Source organism: Peromyscus californicus, unplaced genomic scaffold, assembly GCF_007827085.1.
Source record: "Peromyscus californicus insignis strain IS unplaced genomic scaffold, ASM782708v3 Scaffold_12__1_contigs__length_115047231, whole genome shotgun sequence".
NCBI lineage: Eukaryota > Metazoa > Chordata > Mammalia > Rodentia > Cricetidae > Peromyscus > Peromyscus californicus.
In genome coordinates, this window is record NW_026294413.1 from 45,615,518 (window position 1) to 45,629,536 (window position 14,019).

At 43.2% G+C, this 14,019-nt stretch overlaps 1 protein-coding gene across 1 annotated transcript in view; it reads left to right on the top strand.

Annotated features, from left to right (window-relative positions):
• Positions 1–6,101, top strand: part of Tnfsf11 (TNF superfamily member 11) — a 30,589-nt gene extending 24,488 nt beyond the window's left edge. The window contains exons 4-5 of the mRNA XM_052734224.1: positions 38–136; positions 5,300–6,101. Coding sequence (XP_052590184.1) covers positions 38–136; positions 5,300–5,721 — 521 coding nt within the window. The 3' untranslated portion in view covers positions 5,722–6,101. The remainder of the gene's footprint in view (positions 1–37; positions 137–5,299) is intronic.
• The last annotated feature ends 7,918 nt before the right edge of the window (positions 6,102–14,019 follow it).

Here is a 14,019-nt window from a genome sequence, read left to right on the forward strand (position 1 = left end):
TGTAGTCTTTAAGCTCACCTGGTTCTCTCATCCCCAGCCATGATGGAAGGTTCATGGTCCGATCTGGTTCAGCGGGGAAAGTCTGAGATTCAGCCTTTTGCTCACCTCACTATTAATGCCGCCAACATCCCATCGGGTAAGTTATATTTACACTCTGCCTGAAAACATATTTCAGTTTTTTGTTTGTTCGTCAGCCCGTGGACATACTCAAGCCTATTCTTAGCCTGTTACTAAAACTTCTGGGTCTTGACTTCTAAACCAAAAGAAGGAGGCCAACCCTTCAGTTGACCCCTGCCTTGTCAATCATGTCATAGTCACATCATCCCTGTATTCATTTTCATATCATGGAAGTGGGTGTTTATTTTAGGTACCTGTGCCGGTTGGGAACACATATAATTGTTCACAGTGGCCATCTGTTTTTACTCATGAAGTAGATTAGTTTGGTACCAAATGCATCCCCATTACTGACCTCCTTGGTGGCTGACTTCATTCAGGAAGCCAGAGAGGTTTCCTTCCGGGAGGGCTGTGTGGAGGTTAGCAGATGATAGGAGTCCTCAGGAAGCTAAGATATTCTGTGCCTTCTCCCCATGCTTATCCTCCTACTGCTGGTAAATATTTGGTTTCATGGGCCAGAGACCTGATTACTTTTGAAAATGAGGATCCAGAGCTCTGTGCCTGAAGCTACCTCAATGCACTAGGTGGGTAGTTATCACAGAGTCCACCGGCTGCTCACTACGGGCTAGGCAAAGATTACAAGGATCCCAGTGGATATTACAGTAGAGTGAGAATTGCATTAACACTACTGTGTCCTACGTACTGAATACCTCCTATGCTTAGGGAGTTCGCTGTGCATTCAGGATCTCTCATCCTCCTACGAGGTCGCAATTATCATTCAGATTGTACAGACCGTGGGACGGGCCTTCCCATAGTTTGTCACTTGCTTGAGGTCACAGTGGTAACAGGATTAGAAGCTGACTTGCCACGCTACTTAATTCCCAGTCCCTGCTATGCACTAACCCAGCGGCAGGCTGCAAGGTACCTGTGGTGGGTTGGGTTTGTCAGAAGGAAGTAATACAAGGGTCATAGATATTTTTGCCAGAAGTGGATCCGTTTGGTATCTAATGACAAAGGCTCTAATGTCTGCTTGGGCCTGTGACCTTGCATGCAGTAGTGGAATCTGTGCCTCAGCTACAATAATCATGGAAGTAATGTCCACCTTGTGGGGAAGCCGTACATACTATATTTTTGGTAGAAGGGGGCATATTACACTCGGCAGATGTAATTCACAATTGCTATCTGAGCTTGATTAAGTCATTATGTAAATTCCATTTTGTTCTACAAATGACCTAAGGCAGGATTTTTTTTCTTTTTTGAGTTTAAACTTTTTTTTTGAGTCGTTTAAATAATAAAAGTCCATCTTTTTAATAAATAATTTTGAGCCATTATCCTAGCAGAGGCCATAGAGAGAATTGTTTTCTGATTGAAGATATGAAAGGCGTTGAGCCGTTAGGAGATTCTCTAAGCTCCCTGTTCAGATCCCCATAGTTCTCTGTCTGTTTGTGCATGGTGATGGAGCTATGCTAATTTTCTGAGTGGGAAAACTAGTTTGCATGTTCACAAAGGCAATCAAATTAATACCAATGCATGGGCTGCGTGTGCTGTGAATGTACCCTACATTTATCTTTTCAGTTCACTTTAAATGGCATAGGATAAATATTGCCTGAGACCGTGTGCCAGAGTCGGCTTGGCAACAGCAAGCATGTTTTAGTTATAAAGCTTCCTCTGCAGGCACCTAGACTCTAACCAGTGCCAAAAATCCAGGCAAAACTCCTGCTTATGTGCCGACAGCTATTTGGCTTAGGACGCAGGGAAATGGGCCACTCTATGACTCTGTTTAAGAGAATAGAGTTAGTGGCTCTGGTTGGGCCAACAGCCCCTCTAACCCATTGTTCTCGAAATGCTGGCCAGTATTGAATGATTCAGAGGAAGTTGGCTTTCACTTGCTGTTTTTATTTTGGAGCGCTGTTATGTATTTATTTATACAGAATCTGTCGTATGTGGACTGTTCTATGGTTTCAAAGTTTCTTGAGTAAAATGCATTAGGAAGTGCTTGGGGGCGGGGTCAGAAGATGAGATTTTCCTTAGGAAGCTGTGTAAGCAAAAATGTTTGCTGAGGTCCCTGTCCAAGATCTAGCAGCTGGGAGCCCAGCAGAGAGTTGGAGAGGTCAGCCAGGCTGGAGTAAGAGGTCCGCAGCATGCCTCATTATCCTGACTGCCGGGGCAGGCCTGCCTCCACCCTGCCTTTTCCTCATCTTTCCCCCACCGTTATCTCTCGGTGAGTCCTTTATTCACACTGTCTGGCTTTCTAGTCTTTCTCCTGTGGGCTGCATGAACACCCCACGGAGCTTCAATAGCGTTTTTCTCACCAACTGTGTGCGTCCGTTCCTCAACCCATTTCTGACTTGAGCCTCCCTGGCTTTCTGGCTCTTCTGCCTCACCAAGCTGACATCACGTATCTCTGCAGCTTCTGCCGGGCAGTCCCTCGCCTCCAATATCAAACCCTGCTCTTCCCAGCAGGCAGCAATGGGGTGATCGGATTTTATATGCTCACTTCTTATTTTCCCGACCATCGGTGGTAAGCATCCCAAGGGCCGTCTACTTGGTAAACATCTTCGTTATGGACAGAGCGGGTCATTCTTCATTTTAGGCAGAGTGAATGTCCACAGGAAGCACCATGTTAGGTCTCTTCCTGTCAGATCACCAGGAAGAATCAGTACTTGAGGACAGGAATGGAGAAAGGCAGAAAATACATTAGAATATAGAGGCTGCTTCTCCCACGTGACGTACTGAACTATGAGAATGGTACTCGATCAGGGTTCCTATCTGTTCTCATCACTGTTTTGTATTCCTTTCTTGCCATCCCTGGCCGTATCTCACTCCAACGTGAGTCAGCCCATTCCATAGGAAGAAGAGACTTCACTTTAGTAATTTAACTTGTCTCTGTTAAGAGAGACGTACATGACAATTGAATGAAATGTAGTACAGGAATTGGGTAAGAAGCTGGGCAATATGGAGTAACTTGAGTTGGGAATATTTTGAATTTCATAAGCTCTGCCCATGGATTAGGTGGCTATCTACTGTTCTGGAGGAGTTATCATGTCAGCGTTTATGATGATGTAGTGAGCAGGCTTTTATAGTCTCATGTTGATTCACTTGGGACTCTAGGGTTGTATTTGCATTTGGGACACTTGACTCCAGGCAGAGCTGAGATAAGTGGGAGAAAAGGATGATTGCTGTCCAGTGTCTGGAGGCTGGTGACTGGCTGTAGCAGCCCTGCTGTGAAGTATGAGAACCCTCTTGTCCTCTTTGGAAACTGGAACCTTGTTTTCTTGATCATTTGGTGAAGAATTGTCCCACTGCAGAGTGACTACTGCCTCATCCCACCCCCCACCCCACTTTTCCCATCTCCTGTTTGATTTCTGCAGTAGCTTCATTTGGAGGTCCTAAGATCACATCTGAGATACCACAGGCCTTTCTCTGGTTCGTCCTCTGACTCTCTAGGGAAGGATATAGGTGTTCAAGTCTCTCTGGGACTCAGGCTACTGTGGGAAGGTAGATAGTGTAGGTGGTATTATTGTTATTGTTATTATTTATACAAAGATCTCCTTGGATCCACCAAACCAGAGAGCTGTCAACTTTCATGACGTGGAATCTAGTTCCTGGGGTGGTGGCTTCAGTGTTAGTCCCTGTGCTTATTTCTTTTATTCTTTTTTTTATTTTTATTGTATTTCTTTTATTCTTAAAAAATTATTTATGTATATTTCTGTATACCGTAATGTTGAAACCATAATGACACTTTCATTAAAGTATATCATGTATTTTTGACATTATTCACTTTCCACCACACTCAATCCCAAATAGCACCCCTTCTTTTTGCATGGTGTGTGTGTGTGTGTGTGTGTGTGTGTGTGTGTGTGTGTGTGTGTGTGTGTGTGTGTCTTCTAGCTTCCACACATGAGCAAGAACTTGTAATACTTGTCTTTTCTGGGTCTCCTGACTAGTTTCCGTCATTCACCATCTCAGTACTAGCCAGTTGTAGGCAATATGGCACCTAACAAATTTCTTATGTTGCAGAAACAAATTGTTCCCTGCTCCCGTAGTCTGAGACCAGCTGTGCCTTGTCTTCCTGACTCCAGAGAGACGGCACTGTTAGTTTGGTGTAACTCGTTACAAAATCCTTGGAGGAAAGATGTGTTCTTGGACCTTTCCATGCTTCTGTAAACTCCTACCCTCTGAGTTATCACTTTTTCCAGTAGAATAATTGGTGTCCACATAAGTACATGTATTGAGCAATTTGATTTATTATAGAGGTATCCTCAAATTTTAAAGAGCCAGTAATATACATCAAAGACCTGGACTACGAAAAACATTGGGCACATGACTGATTTACAATGTTCTTTACAACTTGGACTTCTCCAGAAACAAAAGCATGGAGGTCCCTTGTCACTTCATTTCTTGGACCAGAGGGGGTTGTAGGAGAACTTGAAACTGGGGAGTGATTTTACAATATTAGATGTGAGTGACTGCATGATGTTGAGAAGCTAGGATTTATTTATTTATTTATTCATTTTTTTGAGCTTCTCTGGGGATAGACACTCAACTATGTGACTGTAGCTAAGGTGGGCATGATAGATGGTGACACAGATAGAATTGGCCTACCCCCAGCTTCTGTGACTCAGACTCTCACATCCTTCCATACCCCTGTCCATGAACAGAGGGTAAGTTATGTGATAGATGAAGTGCTCTTCCTGTACAAGCTGATTTCTTTCCTGTCTGAATTGACTCTGGCTAAGTCTTCTCCTCAACCTGGCATGAACTGCTCTCAATCTTCTCCCTTCTTGTTTCCAGCAGGGTAGCACCTTCATGGAGTCAGTTTTGATCCCTCTGTGTGGAAATAAGTTGTTCCCTCTCTCTTTATTCCCATTGCAATTTAATGCACTTCCTCTTCCATGCTTTGCTTCTTTTCTGGACCATGTTGCATTATCGCTTATGTCCAATAGCCTCTGTGAGGGCAGGAATAGAGGACTTTTGCTTTTGTGCCCCGGTAGTCAGGATAGAAAGCACCGAGTTCCGTTAAATGCACCCATCCCCATACAGAAACTGCGTATCAAGGTAAGTTACTGTGTTGGAATAAGGACTATGGTGTTGGCATATAATACCATCCAGCAGCCCATGGAAATAATGAGGAGTTTTCTCATCCAAGAAGTGGATTCTAAATCTGTTCCTCTGTCCTCTGTAGGTTCCCATAAAGTCAGTCTGTCCTCTTGGTACCATGATCGGGGCTGGGCCAAGATCTCCAACATGACTTTAAGCAACGGAAAGCTAAGGGTTAACCAAGATGGCTTCTATTACCTGTATGCCAACATTTGCTTTCGGCATCACGAGACATCAGGAGACCTAGCAACAGAGTATCTTCAGCTGATGGTGTACATCGTTAAAACCAGCATCAAAATCCCAAGTTCTCATAACCTGATGAAAGGAGGAAGCACCAAATACTGGTCAGGGAATTCTGAATTTCACTTTTATTCCATAAATGTCGGAGGGTTTTTTAAGCTCCGAGCTGGTGAAGAAATCAGCGTTCAGGTTTCTAACCCCTCCCTGCTGGATCCAGATCAAGATGCGACCTACTTCGGGGCTTTCAAAGTTCAAGACATAGACTGAAACTCGTTTTGTGGAGCATTAGCATGTATATCCTAGATGTTTGGAAGCATTTTAAAAAATGGAAGATGTATATAGGTGTGTAAGACTACTAAGAGGCATGGCCCACATTGTACAAAATTTATGGTCTTCTCTCTTGACCCTGTATAGGTCATGCATATATAAAGTCAATAGGAGATGTTAGACTCCTGGTGATTACACAGTGGTTGTATAATTTTGTAATGAAATCCTAGAATTCAATCAGACTGGAAGAAGTATGGGGATGCTTATGAAAAATGGAAGGGATCACAGTCTCTGGGTCTAACTCCTGGCCATGTGCTATTAAGAACCTCAAAGTTAAAAGGGTGCCATTTCATTGCAGACAAATGATAGTTTGAAGGGTTAAGTTCTTTTGAATTGTTACATCATGTTGGAACCTGCAAATAAGTCCTTTTTTTTCTAATGAGGAGAGAAACTATATGTATTTTTTATATAATATCTAAAGTTATATTTCAGGTGTAATGTTTTCTGTGCAAAATATTGTAAATTATATTTGTGCTATAGTATTTGATTCAAAAATATTTAAAGATGTCTCACTGTTGACATATTTAATGTTTTAAATGTACAGATGTATTTAACTGGTGCACTTTGTAATTCCCCTGAGGGAACTTGTGGCTAAGGGGAAGGATACTGTTTCTGGCGACCACACCGTAGTTTATTTCTTCATTCTTCTTAATTTAATAGAGTTTTCAGACTTGTCAAGCCTATGCAAACAAAAAAATTAAAATGGATACCTTGAATAATAAGCAGCATGTTGGTCACCAGGTGCCTTTCAAATTTCGAAGCTAATTGACTTTAGGAGCTGACATAGCCAAAAAGGATACATAACAGGCTACTGAAAACTGTCGGGAGTATTTATGTAATTATTGAACAGGTGTCTTTTTCTACAAGAGCTACAAATTGTAAATTTTGTTTCTTTTTTTAATAGAAAAAGTATTATGGTTTATCAGCAAGAAACAATCCACTTTTTAATTTAGTGAAAGTTATTTTATTATGCTGTACAATAAAAGCATTGTTTCTGAATGTTAATTTTTTGGTACAAAAATAAATTTATATGAAACCTGCCTACTCACTTCTGTTCTTCACTTTCATGTGTGTCTTGCTCTGTGACCCTGTTCTTTCCAATATGATAATGCAGCTCCTATCTTTCTCCAAAGGTTACTGAGAGAAACGCAGATTTAATTAAAACCTAGGAACAGATTCAATTAAATTAATGAACCTTGGAATTTGAAAAATAATTTTCAAGGGATTTATATTCAAGGATGTAGGCAGAGAAAAAACAGGCTCCTTACTTTGAAAAAAAAAGTTTGCTCTGCCTGAATCATGAGGAAAATGTGGTGCTTTGCCTTGGGGGATCATCAGGGCATGCTCTCCCTTACCACAGTAAAGGGAGACTCACTTTAGCCTGGACACATTTCCTCATGACAGTCTATGTGGATGAGCTGTCTAAACCACACTGGTTACTCCTGAAGGACAGAGAAAAGAAAACAGCCAGCTTGGGAAGGCACAGGAAGTCATTATTTGAGGCACTTGTCATTTGCAGATAAATGTTTTTTGATGATTGAGACAGCATAGAATGGGAGAAGGAACAGCAGATGTTACTGAGAAGAAATCATAAATTTTAAACAGCAGAGCTATAATGGTGGGACTCGATGGTGTTGGCCAAAATACACCTACTATTTTATATCTGTCAGTAAATCTGAGTTTGAATAGTGCAAACATGACTTGGGTGTTGTGTATCTTGAGGGCTGCTGCTTGTCTTAAGGAAAATTCCGATGAGCAGTCGCGTTCCTGCAGCTCCACAGACACAGAATCTCGTCACAGTCTCATTAACTAGCCAGCTTATAGCCTGGTCCAGCAGTTTCTACTTGTTCATTTCCTATTTTTTTGAGCACCGATGATATGCTAAGGACAGTACCAGGCATTGACCGTAGTTACTGTGGCGGGTCTCCCAGCCCTGGGCTTCTATTTTAGTGGAGTTATCAACTTATGTGGGGATGTGGGAAGAAGCATGTCCTGCTTGATCCAAATATTGAGAGTCACAGAAAGTCTAAAATGAAATATTGGATAGAAAGTGGAGCAAAAGCCTCCAATGTGGACACAGAATGTCCACTATTAACTTTTACTTGGGGGTAGCATGTTAGTTGCTTTCAAACTGTTGAGATAAATATATGAGAACACCTTAGGCCTGTGGTTCTCAGCCTGCCTGATGCTGCCACACTTTAATACGATTCCCCTTTTCCTTCTGCTTTGCCTTCTCATGCATCTCTTCCTCTATTTCCTCTCTCTGTGTTTCAATCCCCCCACCCCCACCTGCCGCCCTCCACCAGACTTACCCAGAGGACAATCTGATGGAGGTAATTTCTCAGTTGCGGTTCCCTCTTCCCAGGTTTGTGTTGAGTTGACATAAGCTAACCAGCGCACTGGTGGTCCTTGGGGAATAAGGAGGCTGTTGTGTCCAATTGAGAGGAGACAAGATCGTGTCCCCACCCTGCTACAGCTGAGTGTAAATGGGAGGTGTGACCACACAGTGTCAGGAAACCTGTGTATATCGGATGGAGTAGATCTGAGCTGCTGGCTCATTCTACCTGCTGCATTTCAGTCCTCTGTACCTGCCAAATCTGGGGAAGGAGAGCATGCCAAGTCTCAAGTTATCTGTCTGCCTGAATCAATTTTTACAACCACACCAGGCCCATGCATCCAAGCCTCTTCCTAAACACGACTTGAAGTGATTCTTAGAGTGCTCGCTTTACCCGGGTTCTCTTGCTCTTTTATCTCATTCATTTACAATTAAAAAGATTTTTTTTTTAATTTTATGTGCATTGGTGTTTTGTCTGTATCATTGTCTGTGTATCATGTGTGTGCCTGGTGCCTTCAGAGGCCAGAAGAGATGCCCCGGAATTGGAGTTACAGACAGTTGTGAGCTACCGTGATGGTGGTGAGAATCGAACTCGGGTCCTCTGGAAGAGCAGTCAATGTTCTTAACCGCCTAGCCATCTCTCCAGCCCCATATCATTCATTTCTATTAGGCTGCCTTGAAGAGTTCCCAGGGGAGATAACCTATTTCCTCGATGACTTTGGTGGGAAGTTGAGAACTCTGGACCGATCCTTTCTGGGTGTTCTTACTCGATTGGTTTGGCATAGCAATACCACTATACTCTATGCTTTGGGGACACAGAACTTCAGCTCACTTTGTGATCTTACCTTTGGCCTCTGGGTCACGGTGGGCACACCACATGTACATCCCCTTCAGTTTGTCTTTGTTAATTGATTCTTCTGCTTCTTTGCTATGAAATTGAAACATGTTCTCAGTAACTGCAGTTATAAATGCTAATGAGCTATTGACTCACATTATTATGATTCAGCCTCCTGTCACTTCTTGTAATAAAAATGTGTACACATGTTATATTTCAGCTATAAAACAAGTACCCTTTCGATTAATAATATGCTTATGACAATTCTCTTTTGTCTTTTTTAACTTTAAAGGGGTGTGTGTGTGTGTGTGAGAGAGAGAGAGAGAGAGAGAATGTGTGTCACATTTGTGCAAGGGCCAAAAGAGGCTTTTGGGTCCCCTGGAACTAGAGTTATAGGCCACTATGAGCAGCTTGACATGGGTGCTAGGAACCAAATTCAGACCCTCTGCAAGGTCAGCGTGCAAGCTTAACTGCTGAGCCACAGCTCCAGCCCCAATTTTAGTTTGGTAACTTGAAATTCTATATATATCTTAGTCACTTGCCCTCTTTTTTTGTTGACAAGTTTACTTGAGGGGCTCGGTACTATGGCATCTTAACCAGCACTCCAGCCATTTTGTTTTAATTAGACATGGCCTGAGCCAGGAGGACTGGTGTCTGGGGACAGAAGATGGTTGTCCCAGATCAAGCAAAGAGCACAAATGACTCCTCACCATCTTCTGGCTTTACTCAGACCTTCAGAGCATCAGATGGTGTCCCCCCACGCTGGGGAAGACAGTCGTGACTCAGTTAATCGACTCCAGGAATACCCTCACAGACACACCCAGAAACAGTGTTTTACTGTCTGTCTGGACATGCTATAGTAGCCCAGTGGATTTGCCTCATAAGAGTAACCATCATGCTACACTGAGGACACTGAGCCACCTATAAAATAGCTTAGAAGAGGTAGCTATTTTGAGAAGCCCAAATGCACTTGGTCAATGATAGTATCACTTCCCAACTTGAGGGAATTACCATGGAAACAAATCTCTGATCATGCCTGTGAGAGAGGATCTAGATTAGCTTGGCTGAAGTAAGAATATTAGCCTTGAATGTGGATAGTCCCATTCCAGGGGCTGGGGTCCCCAACTGATTACAAAGGGAGCCAAGCACAAACATTCACCCTCTTTGCTTCCAGACTGGACATGATGGCCAGCTTCCTCCTGCTCTTTCCCTGTGATTTTCCTATCATGATGGACTGTACTGATGCTGGGAGCCCAAACCTTTCCTTCCTGAAGATGCTTCAGTCAGATACTGTGCTCAGCAGTGAAGAGTAACGAACACACTGTGTGGCATCCCTTCCCTTAGCATCTCTCTCCTCCTTAATTCCTGTGCTTGCGCTGCTACTAAAACTTAATAAACTCCAGTACTGCTTGTAAGAAAGTGAATTTAGGATAAAAATGTCTCAATCCAAATAGGTGAAAAGAGAAAAGTTCCCAGACAACGCTAGAGGAAACACAAATAACGAACACATTTTATTGATGAAACCTAAATGAGGAATTAAGTCATGAAACAGAGTAGGAACTTCGTTGAGTTTGTCTAAACTACCATGGCTCAAAGAGGCAGTCTGTGTAATATAGGGTAAGAGGGATCCCCATCCCCAGCACAGGACACCCACCAAAGCCAGTCTAGGACTCCCCTTCTCTCTCTACTCCACTAGCTTACAAACACAGTCATGGTTACCCCAAAGGCAGGTCCTGCGTTGATGCCCAGGTCGGTAGTTACAGGAGTCATTAGGAGCATCCAACCATGGGGGTGAGATAGGACAGTAACTTGGGGGTGAGTCTCCATGTGAAGGCAGACTTGATGGCTATCAGCACTTGGCAATGCTGGAAAGCCAGAAATCATCCGGACCCGAGTGGCTGCCCAGACGCCAGAGGACGCCATGTGGAAAGAAACTCGAGGTGCCTGTGAGCCCTGGGTAGATGTACAAACAACCTCCTTTGTGGGTGGATTCCAAAAGCTTCCATGAAATCATGTCCTAGAAACTATGAGAAGCTGTTGACCTCTGAATTAGTTTGGAATGGCCGCCATAACAAATTACCATACACTTGGTGTCTCAGAACTACAGAAATACAGGCTCTTTACTTCTGGTGTAGGAGGCTGAAACATAGGAGCTGGCAAGGGCCACAGTCTTCTGGAGACTCAGGGTGAATCCTTCGCCTCTCTGGTTCCCAGGGATTCAAGGAGTTCCTTGTATCTTCTTAGTTCCAGTTTCTGCTCTGACCCCTCCTCACACTTGCCCATACCTTTTCTTCTTCTGTTTCTCCTCTTCCTTTCACACTCTTTATTTAATTCTGTGTGTGGTGATGTTCATATCACAGCTGGAGTATGGAGGTCATAGGACAACTTCTGGGAGGTTTTTTCTTTTTTCTTTTCATAGCAAGTTGCCTCCACCTGGTGACCCCCTCTTTTCTTTCTTATAAAGGCACAAGACATTAGATTTAGGGTGTCGGGATGACCTCATCGTCACATACTTTTCTGCAATGGCCCTTTATCTAAGGAAGCCCACATTTCCAGGATTTGGGACATAGATGCGTCCTCTGGTGGGGGTCACCGTTCCACCTGCTGGACTCTCTAAGTCTTGCATGCATCTGATACTCTGTGGACAGTCACCCTGCTCTCTTCCCTTTTCGGGCCTTGGTTTCCAGGAAGGGGCAGGGCCTGGCGAGACTATATTTACGAAAATAACAAGCACCATAGAGAAGGATACACATTCCTAAATCTCCAAATTTCTAAAAACGTGGAGACAAATCCCAGGGGAGGTACATAAACACCAGCATGTTACTATTGGGGTATGGATATTTTTTTTTTTCTTTTCAAAATTTCCCTATAGATATTACACTGCTATTGAAGTCAATAATAGAGAGCATTAAAACAGATCTTTTCAATAGAAGAAAGAGACTGTAGCTTTTGGAACAATCTAGGTTCTGAGCTGTGGGCCTGTGTGTTTTTGAAATGGAATACCCCAGGGGCTTGGGTAGAGCCCCGGAGAGCTGGAGTCTGAAGAAGCCCGCTTTTAACATAGGAAAAAGAGACTTCTCCCAGCTCTCGAACCTGACACTAGTCACAGCCTTGGCCTTGGATTACATTCAGGATTAAGGGCTAAAGATACCTGTGGGAGTCATGCTCAGTCTTCGTCACTCCCTCCATCTTCCCTGATTCGAGTGAAGAGACTTGGAAGCAGGAGGCCGTTCATGAAGGAGAACATGGTCCTGAATGCCTCACACGTCTGTTTAAGGAGCTCAGAGTTAAATTTTTCAAAGATTGCTCAACAGCTTGTTTTCTGCCATCAACAAGGGAGTAAGCAAGACGGAGACAGAGATAAATTAATTGAAATGTTTCCTTCACATGTAACCACTCAAATAAAGATGGTATCCCCGTGGCACGGCTACTTAATCAGGTATGCGTCTTTGTAATGGATTGTTACGAGAAGCTCAAAGTTAAATTGTATTTTTTGGATGACATAACAGAGCTTATGGAGAAAGGTTTCCTTTCAAAATAGAAATTGTTTCCTTGTATCTAAGTTCCTATATATGCCCTATATCTGCTCCGTTGTCTAACCACAAAGACTGCAGTATCTGTAGAACATCTACTGGTCTTGCCACAGAGTGAAGCTTACGGTCCATCAACACTGTAAGAATTCAGATGTTCTATCAGTAAAATCTGATGAAAGGAAGTGTGTTCATTAGAATTCTCTAAAGAAGCAGGCATGCTGACCAATTGGCAGGTAGATGTAAGTGGGGACTGTTTAAGGGAATCCCCTTATGTCAGTATGTAAGGTTGAGAAGCTGCATATCAGTATTTTAAACCTGGGGACCCTGGGATGCTGGTAGTACCATCCAGTTCAAATCCTGGGGTCTCAAGATTGGTAGTGTGGACCAGAAGGCCCAGAGTTTGATGTCAGAGGGCAGAAGAGATGGAATATACCCCAGCTGCAAAATAGAGCGATCAATTCTCCTTTGTTCTGTGTTTGTTCTGTTCAGCCCACAGCTGATTGGATGGTCCCCCACCTCCATACTGAGAGTGGATACTCTTCAATCCCCTCAGAAAATGCTCTTACAGACACACTCAAAAATAATTCCTCATCAGTTGTCCAGATGTGCATTCCACTTTAGTTGACTCTAAAAATGTAGCACCACAGGAAGGGGGCAATGCAATGCATTTAGAAAGCCTTCCTTATTAGGGTTTGCAATGAAATCCTAGGAATTCACTGTGTCTTGTCAATGTTTAGAGCCATTGTTCTTATTGTTGTTATGATTATTTTAGACAGGGTCTCACTGTGTAGTGTGGCTGGCCTAGAGCTCTCTCTGTAGACCAGGCTGGCCTCACACTTCTAGAGACCCACCTGCCTCTGCCTCCTGAGTGCTGGGATTAAAGGCGCATATCATCACTCTCAGCTTATTCATATCTTTTAGATTATAACAATGAGCCATCTTATGACACGTCTTGGTTTTACAGGGGACTTGGAGAGAGTTTTGTGGTCATTGGAGTTCCTGTAAGATTGACTCATTCAGTGTCCTGTATTGACTGAATACAGATCCCGAGTTTTCTGGTACTGACTGGTTTATTTTATTTTAAACTCATATTTTGAAGTATCCATTTAATATTTTTGAGAGGAGAGGAGAGTGGTATGTATGAAAGGACAGAGATGGGGGCTATTGGTGGTAGTATTGGTTTGGCTGACATGAACAGTTCAGATTTGGCTCAAACTTGTGTTCATTGGGAGCCACCCAGAGAGATTAACAGCTGCTTTGTGTCTGAGGAAAATACTGCAAAGGACTGGCACGTGCCTCCCTCAAACATGAAGGATTGTTGGGGGGGGGAGTGGTTAAGGAGAAGCAGATGTACACTCACTGCCCTGATTTGCTACAAGCAGGACATAGATGTGCTTAAAAAGACAAAAGCTGTCCCAGCCTTATTCCATGGAGAACAAAGGCTGATTGGCAAACACGACTTCAGACCCTCACTGGCCAGGAGAAGCCAAGGGCGGCATCTTCGTTCACTAGCTTGGGCCTTTGTCTTCCGCTCA